We start from the raw sequence: 17,906 nt of genomic DNA, 5'->3' as shown, positions 1-17,906 counted from the left end.
ATTCCAGGTTTCATCTATTGGTAAAGCCACTTCTGGCAAGGGAACTATTTTTTCCCCCATTATGGGGATGCTAGGATATTTACAAAATTGTAAGTAACATAACTGACTATTGAGAGACTGCTGAGTGAAGCTGCTTTCAATGGATCAGAGGAGAATGTGATGGGAGAATCTCTTGTCCTGATTCGGAATAAGCAGATGTAGCCTGCTCTGGAATTTCTCTTGATGCTTTCATTGTCATGTATTCTGTCTCTCTGTGATGTGGGTTTCTATCTTTCCTGAAGGCTGTTTGCTCACCCAATTGGATATTAGTTCAGTTTGATAGGACGTAGCTCAGATTTCTTGGAGAATTTAAGAGAAATTAGGACTTTAGGAAATGGTCATTTGTCACTTCAGCTTTGCTTTTTCCCCACCCCTCCATGATGACACGGAGAAAGTTCAAGTGCAGTTCTGTCAACAGTGGAGAACTCTCCAATTCACTGCACATGCTAACAAAGAAACAGCAGTGATTTAAAATCTCCATTCGGAAATGGTGAACAACAGCAGAACCCCAATTAACTGAAGGAAGTGCATATGATCACACTGTAGTTCAATTCTTTAAGTCAGTATTTTCTCAGATGATTTGGGGAGAGAATTCCACATTAAGTGATTTTTAACTTGGCAAAATGCCAATGTATTTGGTTCCTGAAGCATTTTTGTAACCCATGCCCCACAGAAGATCTTTCCTAGCTAATCGTATGGTATTCGGAATGCTCTCCTTCACGATGCAGATGTGGAGGAAAGAGAAGTGGTATTTTTGTTGAATTTATCCTTAATAGATGCTCAAAATGTGTATAAAATGAAATCAATGTTGGAAATCTAATAGATGCAGAAAAGTAGCAGTTGTAAAATAGAAATTCTAGCCCTGGTAACGAAGATTCTGATCCAGGCCTGTATCCAGTCCTTTCTGCAAGAATATCCAAAAAATATTGTTTCACTTCATAAATACAGTTGTGTGGCAGTAAATGATGACCCTAAAGTTTCATAAAAGCAAAGAACGCTGAACACAAAATGTGGGAAATACAGATGTATCTGAGAAGATGGCTTGGAATGAAGGAAGACAAAAATTGATCAGTCGAGAGAAAAGGCACTGTTTCCCTCTGGTTTGGAGCTTCTCTTACAACTACTGGAATAGAAAACCTAAGCAAATGGTGTTCTATTGTTGCAAAGGAGATTGAAGTGAGGCCGTTTTCTCCAGATAAAAGAAAATGGTCATGTCAGGAGTGGGATTTGAAACCACTTCTCTGTGCAGAGACCAGAACACCTAAGAGATAGGAAGAGAGAGTCTTAAAATTGGCACTTTAGACCAGTCCACAATCCTAATGCTACAAAGGATGTGACTTATCAACCCTAGTTTTCATTAATATTTGATGACACTCTTTAGGGAGGTTGAGATGGCACATCTCTTTCAACTCCTAGAGACCTTCTACAGCACAGCTGATTTTAGACACACTCATCCGGACCTAAAGTTACACGTTTCCTGGAGCTCCATGAGTTCTGCGGTGTTGGAATCTCCCTGCTCACGTTTTAAGTGAACAAAAGATGGTTGCTGGCATGCTGAGAAAGTAATGGTGACCCTCAAAATCCTGCCCTGGGGGCCAGACAGTTAAGCAACCAGCATCCACAACCTCTACTGTGATAGCATCCTGTCCGGCAACAGTTCACTTATCAATAGCTGGGGTGTGAAATCCTCATTTCTTTGTTCTATCACTGTAGTCTCCACTTTCCTATTGCTTGTCTGTATAATCTCTGTCTGGTTCTGTGATTGTTTCTGTCTGCTATATAATTAATTTGTTGGATGTAAACTAAGGTGGTGGGGTATAATTGGTTAGATAATCATGTTACAATATGTTAGGATTAGTTAGTTAAACGTCAGTAAAATGATTGGTTAAGGTATAGCTAAGCAGAACTCATGTTTTACTATATACTCTGCAGTCAGTCAGGAAGTAAGGTGGGGAATGGGAATAGGGGTAGGGGAATTGCAATTATGTTTTGCTAAGGGGGGGAATAGGAACAGGGAATGGGAACAGGGACACAGGCAAGGCTCTGTGGTGTCAGAGCTGGGAAGGGGGATACTGAGGAAGGAAATTGGAATCATTGCTTGCTGGAAATTTACTCCAATAAACATCAAATTGTTTGCACCTTTCAACTCCATGTATTGCTGCCCTCTGGTCACGCGAGAAGGCCCAGAGAGTGGGAGGGTGATGGGATAACAAGTACGTCTTTCAGAGTGTGAAACCAGTACCAGTATCATTAATCTTACCTAAGCCGTGGTTACATAGTGCTAAATGAAAGGAAAGATTGTTCTCTCAAGGTAGCTATTACAGGGATGGAAAACCCCTCCACTCACTGTAGCACTGTCTATTCCACAGTGCTGGAGCAGAGTGAGACTAGATCTGGCTGCAGTTTGATGCTGTGGATGTTCAGGCACCAAGACAACAGCAATGACCACACACTAATGCTACCGTAGTTGGCAGGATTTGAACCTGCATAAGGAGACCCCAATGGATTTCTTATCCATCGCCTTAACCACTCAGCCACAACTACTTGATGTACAGGGGCTTCACTACACAATGATTCTGTTCTCACAAAATTGTCACTTCAAATTGCTCAGACCAGCTCCCCCAGCACACTCCTGGCTGTGCATTAATGTAAGTGTGTCCGTGGCTGAACAGCAAGAGTTCCTGCCCATTTCCCTTTCGGCTGGAGCATGGTTAGAGAGTGTTTGCGGTTAACGACATTTCTATTGATTGTTGTTCATTCCCCACACTGACAATTCAGACCGTCCCTTTCCTATTCGAATCTCCACCAGATCATGCCAATGGCCGGGGACAGGATTTCTCTGGGGCACTGAAATATTTCAGGGGATTGGTGCATAAGCTCAGCCTTGCATCCATCGCTGATGTTTCTTGGACCGACAACAGCAGCGTAAAGAAAGAGCTGAGCCAATATCTCACTGTCGGAGGTGAAGGTGGCCACGTCCTCTTTGTTACCTCCAGGGGAATAAGGCAACGCTTCAAAGGAAAACATTAGAAATGGTAGGGGAGAAATAGGAAAGGAAAAAGCCCCTTTTCTCAGGAGATACAAACTCAACTCCCTCCTGTCTCTTATCACCAGTGGATTATGCCTCCCTCCTTGTGATATGTAAATAAAATAAAGAGGAGACAAGGTGGTTTGGCGCAAACAAAGGTAAGTGTAGTCAAGGTAAAGGTACAGAAAACTGGGGGAACAGAGGAAAATGCAAACAATAAATACAATGAAACTGACTGGCTTTGGGAGCTTAATGCTCAGGCCCATAAACCCTCCCTTGGAAACTGGAAAACACTAAATGATGCTCCAGCACAGAAACCTTTCCCCACTGTTCAGGTGCAGTGGATCCCACGTGCCGGCGCGATGCCCAGGACGTTCCACTCTCCAGGTGATTTAGAGCTGTTGAGGAGGAGCACTAGGGAGTCCAGACGACGGCTGGGTTTTGTCGCTGGCAGGGAGGCCCTCTGGGATGCTGGACACCAGGAATGCAGGATGGCAGGAATGGTGGTGACAGGCCTCCTATTCCTGAGTCTCACGGCGGGACTGAGGGGGTTCTTCACTCTCCAGCTCGGGATCACTGTGAAGACCCGACCGTGGACGGGTGATTCAGAGATTCCCTCCTTCCTCATCACTGCGCAACTGTTAGCTTTTGTCTGAGCCAGGCAGAGTTTATCTTCATCACATTCTGTCCATCCACTTCTCAAAGTGTCATGTGATGAAGCATTCTCCGTTGTCTGTGCTTGGAGATGATGCCTTGACTTCTTTAATCCTCTATCAGAGTCGCTATGACTGGAGCTGAGTGTCAAAGACCTGGGAGAGGAATTCAAATGGATCCCAAACACAGTGTGATCATTGGGAGTTTAAATCCCAGGTTCCATTTATTGGTAAAGCCACTTCTAACAAGGTAGCTGTTTTGTCCCCCATTATGGCACAAGTTTGAAATATGGGTAGCATAGAGCCAATATTCATAACATCAACTACAAAAATGAAACATCCAGCAATAGGAGGGAGGGATAGCTCAGTGGTTTGAGCATTGGCCTGCTAAACTCAGAGTTGTGAGTTCAATCCTTGGGGGGCCACTTAGAGATCTGGGGCAAAAATTGGTCTTGCTAGTGAAAGCAGGGGGCTAGACTTGATGACCTTTCAAGGTCCCTTCCAGTTTTAGGATATTGGTATATCTCCAATTATTACCTTTAGCATAATTATAATCAGCCAATCAGAACCTCTCCATAGACCCCTTATACAACAACCTTTCTACAATATTGGCTACAAATATAGAACAGTGGTCTCAACGGTGATCTATACAATTACAGATTATGTCAACAACATCACAGGAGGTGACACAGCATCGGTGAGACTGATACTAGAATACTGCCTCTAATTGTGGTGTCCTCATTTGAAAAATATGTGAAATTGGAGCTGGGTCAGCAAAGAGCCACCAAATGTTCTGAGGGCTGGAGAAAAATGCCTTCTAGTGAGCTCTAATGGTCTCATCTGGCCATAACGTCGACTAATTTCTGAAAAACTGCGTGTAGCATTGGGAACAGCATCTGATGTTTTCCTGTCTAGCCGGCTTGCTGCCTGGAACGAACGCTCCTTGAGTGGAGTGATCCACAGGGAGTAGCTCAAACCTCCAAAGTGCCTGGCCAGGGGCAGGACATTGGCCCAGCAAGGGAGGAGTGTGGCAGTGACATCACAAAGGCCTTTTGCAGGACCTCAGACTATTGGTCAATGGTGGTGGGGAGGTGGTGACCTCACAGAGAGATGCTGACATCAGCCAGGCAGGACAGGGGCAAGGAGCCAGGGAAACCTCAGAGACCCCTGTGGCTTTGCTTCAGCAAGTCTCCTCCAGGTCTCTCTTTGAGGACTGAGAGAGTATTTGGGTTCACATACATGAGCGCCAGGAGGAACCTCTTCCAAGTTTTCTCCTTCGCTTTTCCTGATTTTACTAGAAAACAAATGTCTCTGTTTAGAAGCTAAGAGCCTCCTCGAGGTTTGAAACCTGTTCAGTTTGATCCATCTGGTGAGAGTTGAATTCTAGGTGTGGAAAACACGAGCTTAAGGAGGCAGAATTTTATTGCGCACCTGGGATTTCTCCCCTTAGAATCACTGGGGACATGAGGGTTTGTCCTTTTTGTTTCACCTCTTCCTCCATCCCTCCCTTCCTCCTTTCTCTTCTTCTCTTGCTTCCTTTGTCCTTTTACCTGTTCCCCTCTGAACACAAGGAGTGTGTGTGTGTGTGTGTGTGTGTGTGTGTGTGTGTGTGTGTGTGTGTGTGTGTGTGTGTGTGTGTGTGTGTGTTAGTTACAGGGAAGTGCTCTGCAGCTCCCACTGTGGGAGGTCCACCCAAAAATGTGGGGCTGAAATAGTGCTCGGACAGTGATCCCCACCAGTGACCTGGGCCATCCTTTGGGCTCTCTGGTGAGAACCCTCAGCCTCCCATCCCCAGTCTGTACCCTGATTGTCTGAGCAGGGGGTTATTGGCAGGGAGGAGACTCAGCTCCTTGTTGTTCTCTTTTAAGACCAAGGAAATAAGTCGGAACCAGTTCTATGTTTGATGAATTTTGCTGCTTCTCTGCATTAATGGTCTCTGAGCAGTTCATGATTCTCTCTAACATTTCAGTTCTCCTCAAATACTTGCTGAATAACTACTGTCACTGTTGTTGGTCTGAAGCTCATCTGAGAGCACTTTACTCAGGTCATTCAATGTATGAAATTCAAGATCCAATGGTTAGTTTGAAAATCAGGGCTCTTAGGTCCTATTCCCAAGTCTGCCACTGGCTGGGTGTGTGACCTAAGACAAGTCAATTCTCCTTCCTCAGCCTTAGCTTCTCCCTGTTTCAAGTAGAGATAATAATGATCCGCTCCTACCTACCTCACAGTGCGTGGAGGCAGGGGCGGTTCTAGGATTTTTGTCGCCCCAAGCAAAACAAATTTTGGCTGCCCCCACCCCAGCCCTGGGCTCCCCACCACATGCTCCTGCTGACCGAGCCCTGGGCTTCCCCCCACCAGCAGCCCCCTGCCGCCCCAGCCCTGGGCTTTCCCCCACACACACCCCGTGCCAACAACATAGGTTTGTTCTCCCCAGTACGCCGAGGCTGAGCTGCTCCGGTTTATACTCCATCTCGAGTTGGAGCATGCCCAGAGAGGGTGAGGGGGTGTGGCCTCTTCAGCCCACAGGGTGCAGTTAACCCTAGCAGTGCCAGTGCAGTGTTGATACACCTCATCACAGACAGCATTTCCCAAATTTTGGGATTAGCCAGGAGATCTCTTCAGGAGTAACCTCCTGTAGGGACTGGGTCACAAATACCTTGGGAACCAAATACCTGGGCATTTTGCCTAGTTCTAAGTCACTTGCTGTGGAATTCTATCCCTGGATGATCTGAGACAATATTGACTTAAACAATTGAACTACCCTGTGACCATGTGCACTTATTTCGGTCAGTTGCACCATTTGGGGTCTGCTGCTGTTCACCTTTTCAGAGTGGAGATTTAAGAACAGACTGTTTCTCTGATAATATCTCCAGCAGCTTAGAGTATTCTCTCCTGTTGACTGAACTGCATTTGAATTTTCTCCATGTCATCATGCAGGGACAGGGGAAAAAACAAACCTAAAGTCAAAAAGTGATGGTCATTTGTCTGAAATTTCCCAATAAATCTGAGCTACAATCTATCAAACACCACTAACATGCAGGTATATGACCAAGGAGCCTTCATGAAAGATAGAAAACCCATATCACAGAGAGGTAGAAGACACTTTCCATTTTCATTTAAAGTGAAATTCCAGACTAAGTTATATCTGATGTCTCAGAATCAGGATGAGAAATTCTCCCCTGATCCGCTGAAACCTGCTTCACCCAGCGCTGTCTCATTAGTGTTATTTACAGAAGTTTTAGCACCTTCATAACAGGCGGAAAAAACAGCCGACCTTCCCAGAAGTGGCTTTGCCAATAGAGGGAAAAGGGGATTTGAACAGTGCTTGGGATCCATTTGAAATCCCCTTCCAGGTCTGTGACACTTTCATTGTCTGCCAGAGTGACTCTGATTTAGGATCAAAGACCTACAAGCACCATTCCCAAGCATGGACAGCCAAGAACATGACCTCACCGGACACGTTGGGAAATGAAGGAATATGAAGGTGTCATAAACAGATAAGTAAGAGTTAATAGAACAGAAGTACTTCATATCTCTTTTGCCTGGAAAGGGTTAACAAGAACAGTGAGCCTGGCTGTCACCTGACCAGAGGACCAATCAGGGGGCAGGATACTTTCAAATCTTGAGGGAGGGAAGTTTTTGTGTGTGCTGTTAGTGTTTGGTTGTTGTTCACTCTGGGGGCTCAGAGGAACCAGACGTGCAACCAGGTTCTCTCCAATCTCTCCGATACAGGCTCTTATAAGTTCAGAATAGTGAGTACTAGGTAGATAAAGCTAGTTAGGCTTATGGTTGTTTTCTTTATTTGCAAATGTGTATTTGGTTGGAAGGAATTCAAATTGGTATTTTGCTGAAAGGATTTTAATTTGTACTTGTATACTTAGGCTGGGAGGGTATTCCCAGTGTCTATAGCTGAAAGACCCTGTACCTATTCCATTTTTTTAAATTTACAAAGATAATGTTTACTGTTTTTATTTTCTTTAATTAAAAGCTTTTCTTGTTTAAGAACCTGATTGTTTTTTTATTCTGGTGAGACCCCAGGTGACTGGGTCTGGATCCACCAGGGAATTGGTGGGGAGAAAGGAGGGAAGGGGGAGAGAGAGGTTAATTTCCTCTCTGTGTTAGGATTGCTTTCTCTCTCAGGGAGAATCTGGGAGGGGGAAAGGTGGATTTTCCTCTCTGTTTTAAGATTCAAGGAGTTTGAATCACAGTGATCTTCCAGGGTAACCCAGGGAGGGGAAGCCTGGGAGAGGCAATGGTGAGGGAAAGGGTTTACTTTCCTTGTGTGAAGATCCAGAGGGTCTGGGTCTTGGGGGTCCCCAGGCAAGGTTTCGGGGGGACCAGAGTGTACCAGGCACTGGAATTCCTGGTTGGCAGTGCTACAAGTACTAAGCTGGTAATTGAGCTTAGAGGAATTCATGCTGGTACCCCATCTTTTGGACGCTAAGGTTCAGAGTGGGGAATTATACCATGACACACCTATTTACTCAATTTAGAATTCTAGGGCTGCATAGTTTCCTCTTAAAATGAGAAAACAGCATGAAAGCTACAGTTATTAATGTAGCCAAGAAGGATACATTACACGTAATTTCAAAATGACTGATGACAAATGTCTAAAAATGATTCTACTGGGTGGGAGATAAGGCAAAAAAGGGGGGCAAGGAAACTTGGAGGATGAATAAAGGTATAAAGTTATTACTGCTCAGGTTCTTCAGAGACCCCACAGCTTCTAATAACCCAGGGGACAGGATTCCTTACCCAGCGAGGTCACCGTCTCATAGTTCTCCTGCATGACATCCCTGTAGATGGCTCTCTGAGTGGGGTCCAGCAGAGCCCCCTCTTCCCTGGTGAAATACACAGCCACTTCCTTGAAGGTCACCGGCCCCTGAAAGAGCAAGAGTCCAACACTCAGCACCTGCTGCCCCACACTCATGGGGGAGAGGAGCCAATCAAATGGAAGCTCTGGGTGGCTCACAGTCAGAGTCCCACCCCACCCCGCTCAGAGCAGCCAGGAAACACCAGGGTGAGGGGACGAAGTGAGAGCCCCTTGTCTCTCCCAGCAGATCCATCACCCCGCTACTAGCCACAGATGGATACAGGAGATGGAGGCCCTAGCCGGGTGCAGGGAGAGCTCGCTGGCAGGGAGCCCAACACTGTTCTCATTGTAAAGAGCTGGACAGGGCCAGACTTAGTGGGGAGCAGACTACATGATGGTCCAGGGGGGCCTTGCTGAGGGGGTTCCTCCAGCAGGAGTGTCCTGTCTCTCCTCTCCCCACTTCTCTTCAGCTATCTGCCCTACAACTGTTCCTGCAGCCCTGCCCCCTCCCCACACTTGGAGCTGCCCCTGCCAAGCTGCTCCCAGGAGCCTCCTGTGTGCTGCGCAGGGGGATTGCTGATGTCGGGGTGGCCCCACCCTGCTGCCTCTGTGCCCAGTCTCTGCTGAGCTGAGCTGAGGTGGGGGGACAAGATTCTGTGCTGCTGCCTCTGGGTCAGGAGTGGGAGCTGCTGGCCCCTGCTGCTGTGTGAACGAGCCTTCGGACTAGTGAGTGCCGCTGTGCTGGAAATGACAGCGGGCTGTGTCTCACACTCCCCCAACACACACATACACACACCCCACAACAGACACTTCAGTTACTGTTCTTACTTCTTTTTACTTCCTGTTAAAATGCACAAAGTACGTATAGTCTCTGTAATTTTATTCTTTCACATTCGGTCAGGATAACAGTGCTGTTAGTTTAGCTTTTTAACTGGTCTGTGCATTTCATCATTTTAATTCTGTCTTATGCTTAAATTCAGTTCTTTGAGTAACGAGTTCTAAAATGCCTCACCTCTCCTGGCTGCAGTAATTATCATTATTACTGTTAGCAACATATTGTGCTTTCTCATTCATTATTTACAATGGTACAATCAAATAACAGACTCTAAAATTTGCTTGTACTTACCTTAGCTGGGCTTGTTTAAAAAAAAATTAGCTAAACTCAAAACTTCAGACACTGTGCAGATGAAGATCACTTATCTTCAAACTGTATTTTTAAAGCTGTCTGTAAAGTAACTTAAAATTTCTATGAAAATAAATGCAGCTTCAAGTATCATACTAACAGCAATGATGGAGTCAAATGCTAGTGAGTCACATACATGGTTGTGATATGCAGAGAACCAGGCATATGCAGGGCAGTGGAGTTTTTATAGCACGTTGGGGCCTTAGAAATAAAAAGATTAAGACCCCCCCCACCAAGCCTCACTGGTGGGTGCCCCCTCTACATCTCACAGCAGCCACTGGTTAATCAGGTCGGGCTCCAGCCCTGGGAGTCTGGTCCGTTTTCCTAGCCCCACCTAGGTGGGTTGTTTCCTGTCCCACTAATTAGAGCATTTCCACCCTCTAACCTCATGGGTCTGTTCCTAGAATGGAAGCTGCATATTAAACAAGTCCCAACAGGTTTGCTACACCCTGTCCTCCTCCCATTCTCCACCCTGGGAATTTTTTGGCTTATTCCAACCTCCCAACCAGACTGCCCAAACCTCCCACCTCCTGTGTATTTGCTGTCCCTCCCCTCCAGCAGGAACCCACCAGCCCCCTCCACCGATAATCCCTACCTGAACTGGCTCCTCTGCAGCCGTTTCCCTTCCCTGTTCCATGGGAGGATGGGATGAGATGGAGCGAAACATGGACGACATCCTGCAGCCTGGCAGGGCGAGAAGGGCAATTGTGGAGGTTTCAGAACAGGCTTTAGTTCATGTCACATCACGATTCCCCCAGGATCTTTCCCTGCACAGACACAGCCTAGATTCTGCCATGCTGGGAACATGCTCCATCTCTATATTGCAGGGGAGACCTGCCCCTCCTGCCAGGCTAAGCCCACAGGGAGATTTTTCAGCCTCCCCAGTAATAAAGTCTCTGAACAAAATGCTAGAAAGGAGCAGAAGCAAAGGGGCTGGGCAGGCTCCATAGGGACACAGGCTCCTCCCTTCCCCTCCTGTTCGGCCATGACCTGTTTTTGGCAGAGATCGGCCACCCCATCTCCCCCACAGAGGCAGCCATGTCTGCGGGCTCCCCCAACTAGCACCTACTAACCACCACCCACATTGGGGGAATGACACAGGACAGCAAATTCCCACCTACCCAAGGACAAATTGCTGCAGATAAAACGGGCTGGGTTCACATCCCAAAGCTGAGCAGAACTGAAATGGCAATTGGACAATTACAGAGAAAATAGGGCAAAATAAGAGACTAGAGAGTCAATAATTGTAGGGAAAACGAGGGAATCTCCTTGGATTATCTAGCCACATGTGGGGAGGGGAGAGAAGGGGAAGAACTAGAGAGAATTGTTATCAGGTTTTGTGCCCGAAAGAAATGGCACAAACAGGAAAAGGATGCAAGTAGCTCACCCCCGTGACCATAGGCCTGCGCAGCACATTTCATTAGGGTGTGCACCCAGGGAGCCCCGCCCCATCCACTGCCTCCCCCTTCCTGCCCCCTGGCTGCCCCCCTCAGAACTCCCAACCTGCCCCTGCTCCTTGTCCCCTGACTGCCCCCTCCTGGGACCCTGCCCCTAACTGCCCTCCAGAACCCATCCGCCTATCTAAGCCTCCCGGCTCCTTGTCCCCTGACTTCCCCCTCCTGAGAACCCCCCATTGTAACTGCTTCCCTAGGATCCTACTCCCTACTTGTCCCCCTGACCCACACCTCTGCCCCCAGACAGAACCCCGGGACTCCCACGCCCCTTCCAACCTCTCCCTACCCCCTGACAGGACCCCCAGGACTCCCGACCCATCCAACTCCCTCTGCTCCCTGCCTGCCCCAACCGTGCTCCACCCCCACATCTCCCAAACCCTCAACCCATCCAACCTCCCTGCTTCTTGTCCCCTAACCGCCCCCTCCAGAGACCCCCCAACCCACTAATCACCCCCCAACTATCCAACCCCCCCACCTCCTGGCAGTTCTGTCTCCTCGCTGCTGCCACCCGCACCCTCAAAATGGCAGAGGAGGTTCCCTCTCCTTCGGTGGGAAGGTTGCCTAGTGGTTAAGGCACAGGACTCAGGCTCAGGTGTTCTGGGTTTGAGTCTCTGCTATGCCACAGACTCCCTGCTTAGCCTTGGAAAAGTCACTGCACCTCTTTGTGCCCTAGAGCCCACCTGCCAAATGGGGCCAATGCTGATCCTGTCTCCTGGGCTAAATCCATTCATGGCTGGGTGACGGTGGGGGAAATGGAGATCCCAACATGGGGAGATTGGGGTTGAATTTCTCCACAGCCGGAGAGTGGGAGCCAGCTCCACAGGGGGGATGGGAGCGAGAGGGGCTCAGGGCAGCTGCACACAGAGTGGTGTCAGGGCTTCAGCCTTGCAACTTCTGCCACTAAGGTGGCTGGGGCTCCCGGGTTGGGGACTTCAGGCCCACATCTTCTGCCAGGGTCCAGGGCTTCTCCTCCCCTGCCCCAACCTGGTGCTTCTCCCCCTCCCTCCAGCCACTGCAGCTCCTGCAGGGGCCCATGGCTTCTCCTTCCCCCCGCCCCCTCCCAAGCAAGGCTCCAGCCCAGTCGGAGGCTTCTCCTCCCCCACTCCAGCTCGGCTCCTCTCCCCGCCCCCTGCCAGTATCTGGAGCTTCTCCTCCCCCCAACCTCCCACTGCCCCCAGCCCCAGCCTAGCTGGGCTCCCCGGGGCACCCGATGCTGCTGTGGCCAGAGCCGAGCCTGGCAGGCGGGGAGCAGTGATTCACATGGAGGCCATGGCAGAGCCATCAGCCCGAGAGGTACAGGGCAGGTATCTGTGGTCCCACAACCTCCCTAAGCCCCCCAGCCACCCCTCTAGCCTGAACGTAGGTATCTGTGCCACCCACGAACCCAATAAGCCCCCCAGGGACCTCTCGAGCCTGGACATAGGTATTTGGGCCCCCACAAACCATCTAAGCCTCCCCAGCGACCCCTAAAGATGGGATATAGTTATCTCTGCCCCCCAGGAACCCGTAAGGCCCACAGGGACCCCTGCAGCCTGGACATAGGTATTTGTGCACCCCAGAAACTCCCTAATCCTTCTCAGAACATCTCCAACCTGGACGTAGGTGTCTGAGCTCCCCACGAACCCCCTAATCCCCTCCGGGACCCCGACAGCCTGGATGTAGGGTTATGTGTGACCACAGCCCCTCTATGCTCCCCAGGAATATCTACAGCCAGGACATTGGTATCTGTGCCCCCCACGAACCCGAAACGCCCCCCAGGGACCTTTACAGCCAGGACATTGGTATCTGTGCCCCCCATAAATCTCCTAAGCCCTTCGGGACCCCTCCAGTCTGCATGTAGTTATCTGTGACCCCCAGAAGCCCCCAATCCCCTCGAGTCCCCTATACCCTGGACGTAGGTATCTTTGTCCACCCCGATCCCCTAGGTATCTGTGACTCCAACGAACCTCCTAAAACACCCAGGACCCCTCCAGCTAGGACGTAGGTATCTGTTCCCCCCTTAACCCCCAATCCCCTCAGGACCCCTAGACCCTGGATGTAGGTATCTGTGTCCGCCCCAATCCCCTAAGCACCCCCATTACCCCTTTAGCCTGGATGTAGGTATCTGTGCTCCCACAACCCCCTTAAATGCCCCAGCGACCCCTTCGGCCTGGACGTACCTATCTGTGACCCCTCACGAATCCCCTAAGCCCCCAGGAATCCCTACAGCCTGGACACAGGTGTCTGAGCACCCCACGAACCCCCTAAGCTCTTCAGGACACATCCAGCCTGGATGTATCTGAGCCCCCAGTGAAGCGCTTAATCTCCCTGGGACACCGACAGCCTGGACCTAGGTATCTGTGCCCCCCACAAATCTCCTATACCCCCCAAGACCGCTCCAGCTTAGATGTAGGTATCTGTACCCCCAACGTGCCCCTGTTATTCCTACAGCCTGGACGTTCGTATCTGTGCCCCCCACGAAACCCCAACCCCCCCGGGACCCCTCCAGCCTGGAAGTAGGTATCTGTGCAGCCCACGAACTCATAAGCACCTGTAGGGACGCCTACAGCATGGACTTAGCTATTCAGGGGCCCTCAAAACCTCCTAAACCCACCAGGGACCCCTACAGCCTAGAGATAAGTATCTGTGCCCCCCGAACCCCATAAGCCCTCCCCTGGACCCCTCCAGCCTGGACGTAGGTATCTGTGGCCCCCACGGACCCGCTAAGCCCCCCAGGGACCCTCCAGTCTGGACGGAGGTATCTGCATCCCCACAACCGCTATGTGCCGAGGAACCCCTCCAGCCTGAAGGTGGGTATCTGTGCCCACCAGAAACCCCCTTAGTCCCCCAGGGACCCCTCCAGCCTGGATGCAGGTATCTGTGCCCCCCAATACACTAATTCCCCCCGGAAGCCCCAGTGCCTGGATGTAGGTATCTCTGCCCCCCACAAACCCCCCTAAGCCTCCCAGGGACCCTTACAGCCTAGACATATGTATCTGTGCCCTCCAGAAAACCCCTAATCCACCCGGGGACCCCTATAGCATGGACCTAGGTATCTGTGCACCCCAGGAAACCCCTAAAACCCCCAGGAACCACTCCAACCTGGACATTGATATCTGTGCCTCCCCAAAAAAACCTTAAGCCCCCCAGGGACCCCTAGAGCCTGGAGATAGGTATCTCTGCCATCTGCAAACCCCTCTAATTCTCCCTGGAACCCCTCCAGCCTGGACATACATATCTGTGCCCCCCACAAACCCCCTAAGCCGCCCGGGATCCCTCCAGCCTGGATATAGATATCTGTACCCCCTGACACCCTAAGCCCCCCCAAAATCCCTATAGCCTGGACATAGGTATCTGTGTCCTGTACAATACCACTAAGCCCCCCCAGGGCCTCCTCCAGGACATACATAGGTATCTGTGCCCCTCACCAAGTCCCTAAACCACCTGGGACCACTCTGCTAACCACACCCCCTAAGCTGTCCAGGGACCCCTCCAGCCCGGACGTAGGTATTGGTGTCCTCCACAAAGCCCCTAATCCCCACCAGGACCTCTACAGCATGGACGCAAGTAACTATGACGCCCACAGCCCCCCTAACTCCCCCTAACTCCCAGGGTCTCAAACGTCCTGGACGTAGGTATCTGTGACCCTGCGAACCCCCTTAAGCCCCCCTGGAATACCTCCAGCCTGGACGTAGCTATCTGTACCTCCCATGACCCCTAAGCCCCCCAGGGATCTCTACAGCCTCTAGGTAGGTGTGATGCTCTGTGCATTACCCTGTGTGGCCACACGGTGTCACTGTTGCTCCATGCAGGAAATGCTCTGTGCATTACCCTGCGTGGCCACATGGTGTCACTGTTGCTCCATGTGGGAAATGCTCTGGGTATTACTGTGATGGAGTAGGGACTGTCTGTGTGGGGGATGGGAGAGCAGGGGGTGACTTTAGGGGAGGGACAGGACCTAAGCCTGTAACTCGAGTTAGGCAGCGGGGAGGGAGTCAGCACCTTTGCCTGGGAAGCTGGACAAAGGAAGCGGCCGGCTGGAGCGAGTTAGTTCAGTTTTGGTTTGGGGCAGGGTTGTTGGAATTCAGGGAATCCCAGACTGGAAACTAAGCTTCCTGAACCCCCAGAAGGACTCGATTAAGGGGTCCTGGTGGTGCCCAAAAGCTCTGCTGTATCCTGCGCTCTTGTAGGCCAAAAAAACCCTTCTGTTTTACTGGCTGGCTGAGTCACTGTGTGTCCCAGGAAGAGGGGTGCAGGGCTTGGATTTCACCACACTCCGTGACAGACCCTAAGCGCCTCCGGGACCCCTGCAGCCTGGATGTAGGTATCAGTGCCCCCCAAGAATCCCCTAAGCCCCCCAGGGACCCCTTCAGCCTGGACGTAGGTGGAACCCTTCTGCCAGGCTGAATTGATAGCAGCAAGGACTGGGTTCAATACATAGGGGTCCCTTCTCTACAACGTAATGCAAACCAGCTCGAGCTCCCACCCAGTGACATGAGAAAATTTTACATACGCACCCCTAGGTGCCTCAGAGAAGCAATACTTCCCCTCTCACAAGCACAGAGTCTGGGTGTAGCAGAAAACGTTTAATAACGTGAGATAAACAACATAGCACTAAATTGGGAAAACACCTCAACTAGGCCGCATCCTTTCCCTGGGCTCTTGAGTTCAGCAACCCCCAAATCACCCCACTACTCCAAAGTCCAATACCTCAAATGTTTCAAGAGTCCAGCAACCCCAAAATCACCCACAGTCCCGCAGCCCCAGAGTTCAAGAGTCTATCTGCAGGGTTTTCCCCCCTGCCAGCCTGGGTAGAAAGGGGCACCTTACGTAGTCCACTGCCGACTGCCCCGCCTCTCCGTGGGATTCTGCTTCCACCTTCCCCACAAACTGCTCAGCTCAGTCCATCAGCTGCTCTGCTCCGCCAGCCGACCTGTGATCTGCTCCAGCTCTCCCCAAAAACTGCTCAGCTCACCTCACTCCATGGGCCACTCCCACCATCCCACAAACTGCTCCTCTCTATCAGCTGCTCTGCTTCACAATATAGCTTCAGAGTCCTCCACTAGCTAACACAGTTGTTTCAAGATTTCAGATCAGGAACCTAGAACTCTAGTTTTTAAGAAAATCAAAAAAACAGCTCTGCTATTCAAATGTTAGAAGAAAAGAAGGTGCAGTTGGTGTTTCTGGCTCACCCAAGAAGCCCAATCCCTTGTCTAGCGAGTGCCACTAAGTTGATGGTGAGAATCCCTGTCTCAAAGCAGTTTCACAGTTCCTCATCCACACAATCAGGGTGACAACACTCAACATCTCACATTGCAACAACAAATAAACTGGAAATACCACAGCTGCCAAAGCAACCATCCCAGGATGCCGTGGCCGTGTCATGCAGGTTGGGTGTGCCTATGCAAACACGATCAGCCCCTGAAATTCTTTTCCACACTCACCATAATTCACCACCAGATGTCAGGGTAGAGATCATCCTGCTTCTGCTTACATAGGTATCTGTGCCCCCCAAACCCCCCTAATCCCACCGGGACCCATCTAGCATGGATAAAGGTACCTGCACTCCCCACAAACCTCTAAGCCCCCAGGGAACCCACAAGCCCAGATGTAGGCATATATATGCCCCACAACCCCCTAACACCCACAGGACCCCTCTAGCCTGTAGGTAGATATCTGTGACCCCAGAGCCGCACAAAGACCCGTGGAACCCCTACAGCATGGATGTTTGTATCTGAGACCCCCACAAACTGCCTAAGCTACCCAGGGCCCCCTACAATCAGGACGTAGGTATCTATTCCCTCCCCCAACACACCTAATCCTCCCCGGGACCCCTCCAGCCTAGAAATAAGTATCTCTGACCCACAACCCTCCTAAGACCCCGAAAACCCTCCAGGTTAGACGCAGGGATCTGTGCTCCTCACAAACCCCGTAGGCCATGCTGGGACCCTCCAGCCTCGACATAGTTATCTGAGCTCCCACAATCCCCCTAAGCCCCTGGGACCCCTCCAGCCTAGATGCAGGTATCTATGCCAAACATGAACCCCCTAAGGCCCCCAGGACCCCTCTTGCCTCAATGAAGGTATCTGTGCCCCCCACAAACCCCTAAGCCCCCCCAGGATCCCTATAGCCTGGATGTACGTATCTGTGCACCCTCACGAACCCACTGATCCTCCCAGCGATCCTACAGCATGGACGTAGATATCTGTACCCCAAAATGCCCGAAGCAAACCCGGGACCCTACAGCCTCGAAATAGGTATCTGTGCCCCCCCCCACAACTCTCTAATACCCCAGAGACCCTCCAGCCTCGACGTAGATATTTGTGACCTCCAGGAACCCCCTAAGCCCTCCCCAGGACTTCTCCAGACTGGACATAGGTATCTGCGCCCCACAAGCCCTCCAAGACCCATAGGGCCCCACCAGCCTGGTTGTAGGTGTGTGTACACCACACAAAACCCTCAAGCTCTCCAGGGCCCCTCCAACCGGGACGTCGGTATCTGTGCAACCACAACCCTTAAGTCCCCCAGGGACCCTCCAGAATACGTAGGTCTGTGCCCTCACCAAACTCCCTAAAATCCCCAGGGACCAATACAGCCTGGATGTATGTATTTTGCTCATCCCCCACAACCACCCTAAGCACAGTATCCGAGACACTATCACCAGCCCGGACGTAGATATTCTTGGTCCCTCATTGAAAGCATAATCCCCACCGGAATGTCTCCAGGTCTGGAGTAGCTATCTGTGCCCCTCCGACCC

At 50.6% G+C, this 17,906-nt stretch overlaps 1 protein-coding gene and 1 non-coding gene across 8 annotated transcripts in view; both read right to left on the bottom strand.

Annotated features, from left to right (window-relative positions):
- Positions 1 to 10,407, bottom strand: part of LOC127039391 (zinc finger protein 501-like) — a 298,864-nt gene extending 288,457 nt beyond the window's left edge. For 5 of the 7 annotated variants that reach the window (XM_050933076.1, XM_050933078.1, XM_050933077.1 and 2 more), the window contains exon 1: positions 10,312 to 10,407. In XM_050933076.1, the coding sequence (XP_050789033.1) occupies positions 10,312 to 10,392 (81 nt within the window). In that variant the 5' untranslated portion in view covers positions 10,393 to 10,407. The other 2 variants (XM_050933080.1, XM_050933082.1) reach the window with 2 other exon arrangements.
- On the bottom strand, positions 2,502 to 2,583 carry TRNAS-AGA (transfer RNA serine (anticodon AGA)). The gene has a single exon. It is a non-coding gene; the product is annotated as a tRNA-Ser (tRNA).
- Positions 10,408 to 17,906: the final 7,499 nt, after the last annotated feature.

The sequence above is a fragment of the Gopherus flavomarginatus genome, chromosome 23 (genome assembly GCF_025201925.1).
Source record: "Gopherus flavomarginatus isolate rGopFla2 chromosome 23, rGopFla2.mat.asm, whole genome shotgun sequence".
NCBI classification, from domain to species: Eukaryota; Metazoa; Chordata; order Testudines; family Testudinidae; genus Gopherus; species Gopherus flavomarginatus.
This window is presented reverse-complemented; position numbering and strand designations above follow the sequence as displayed.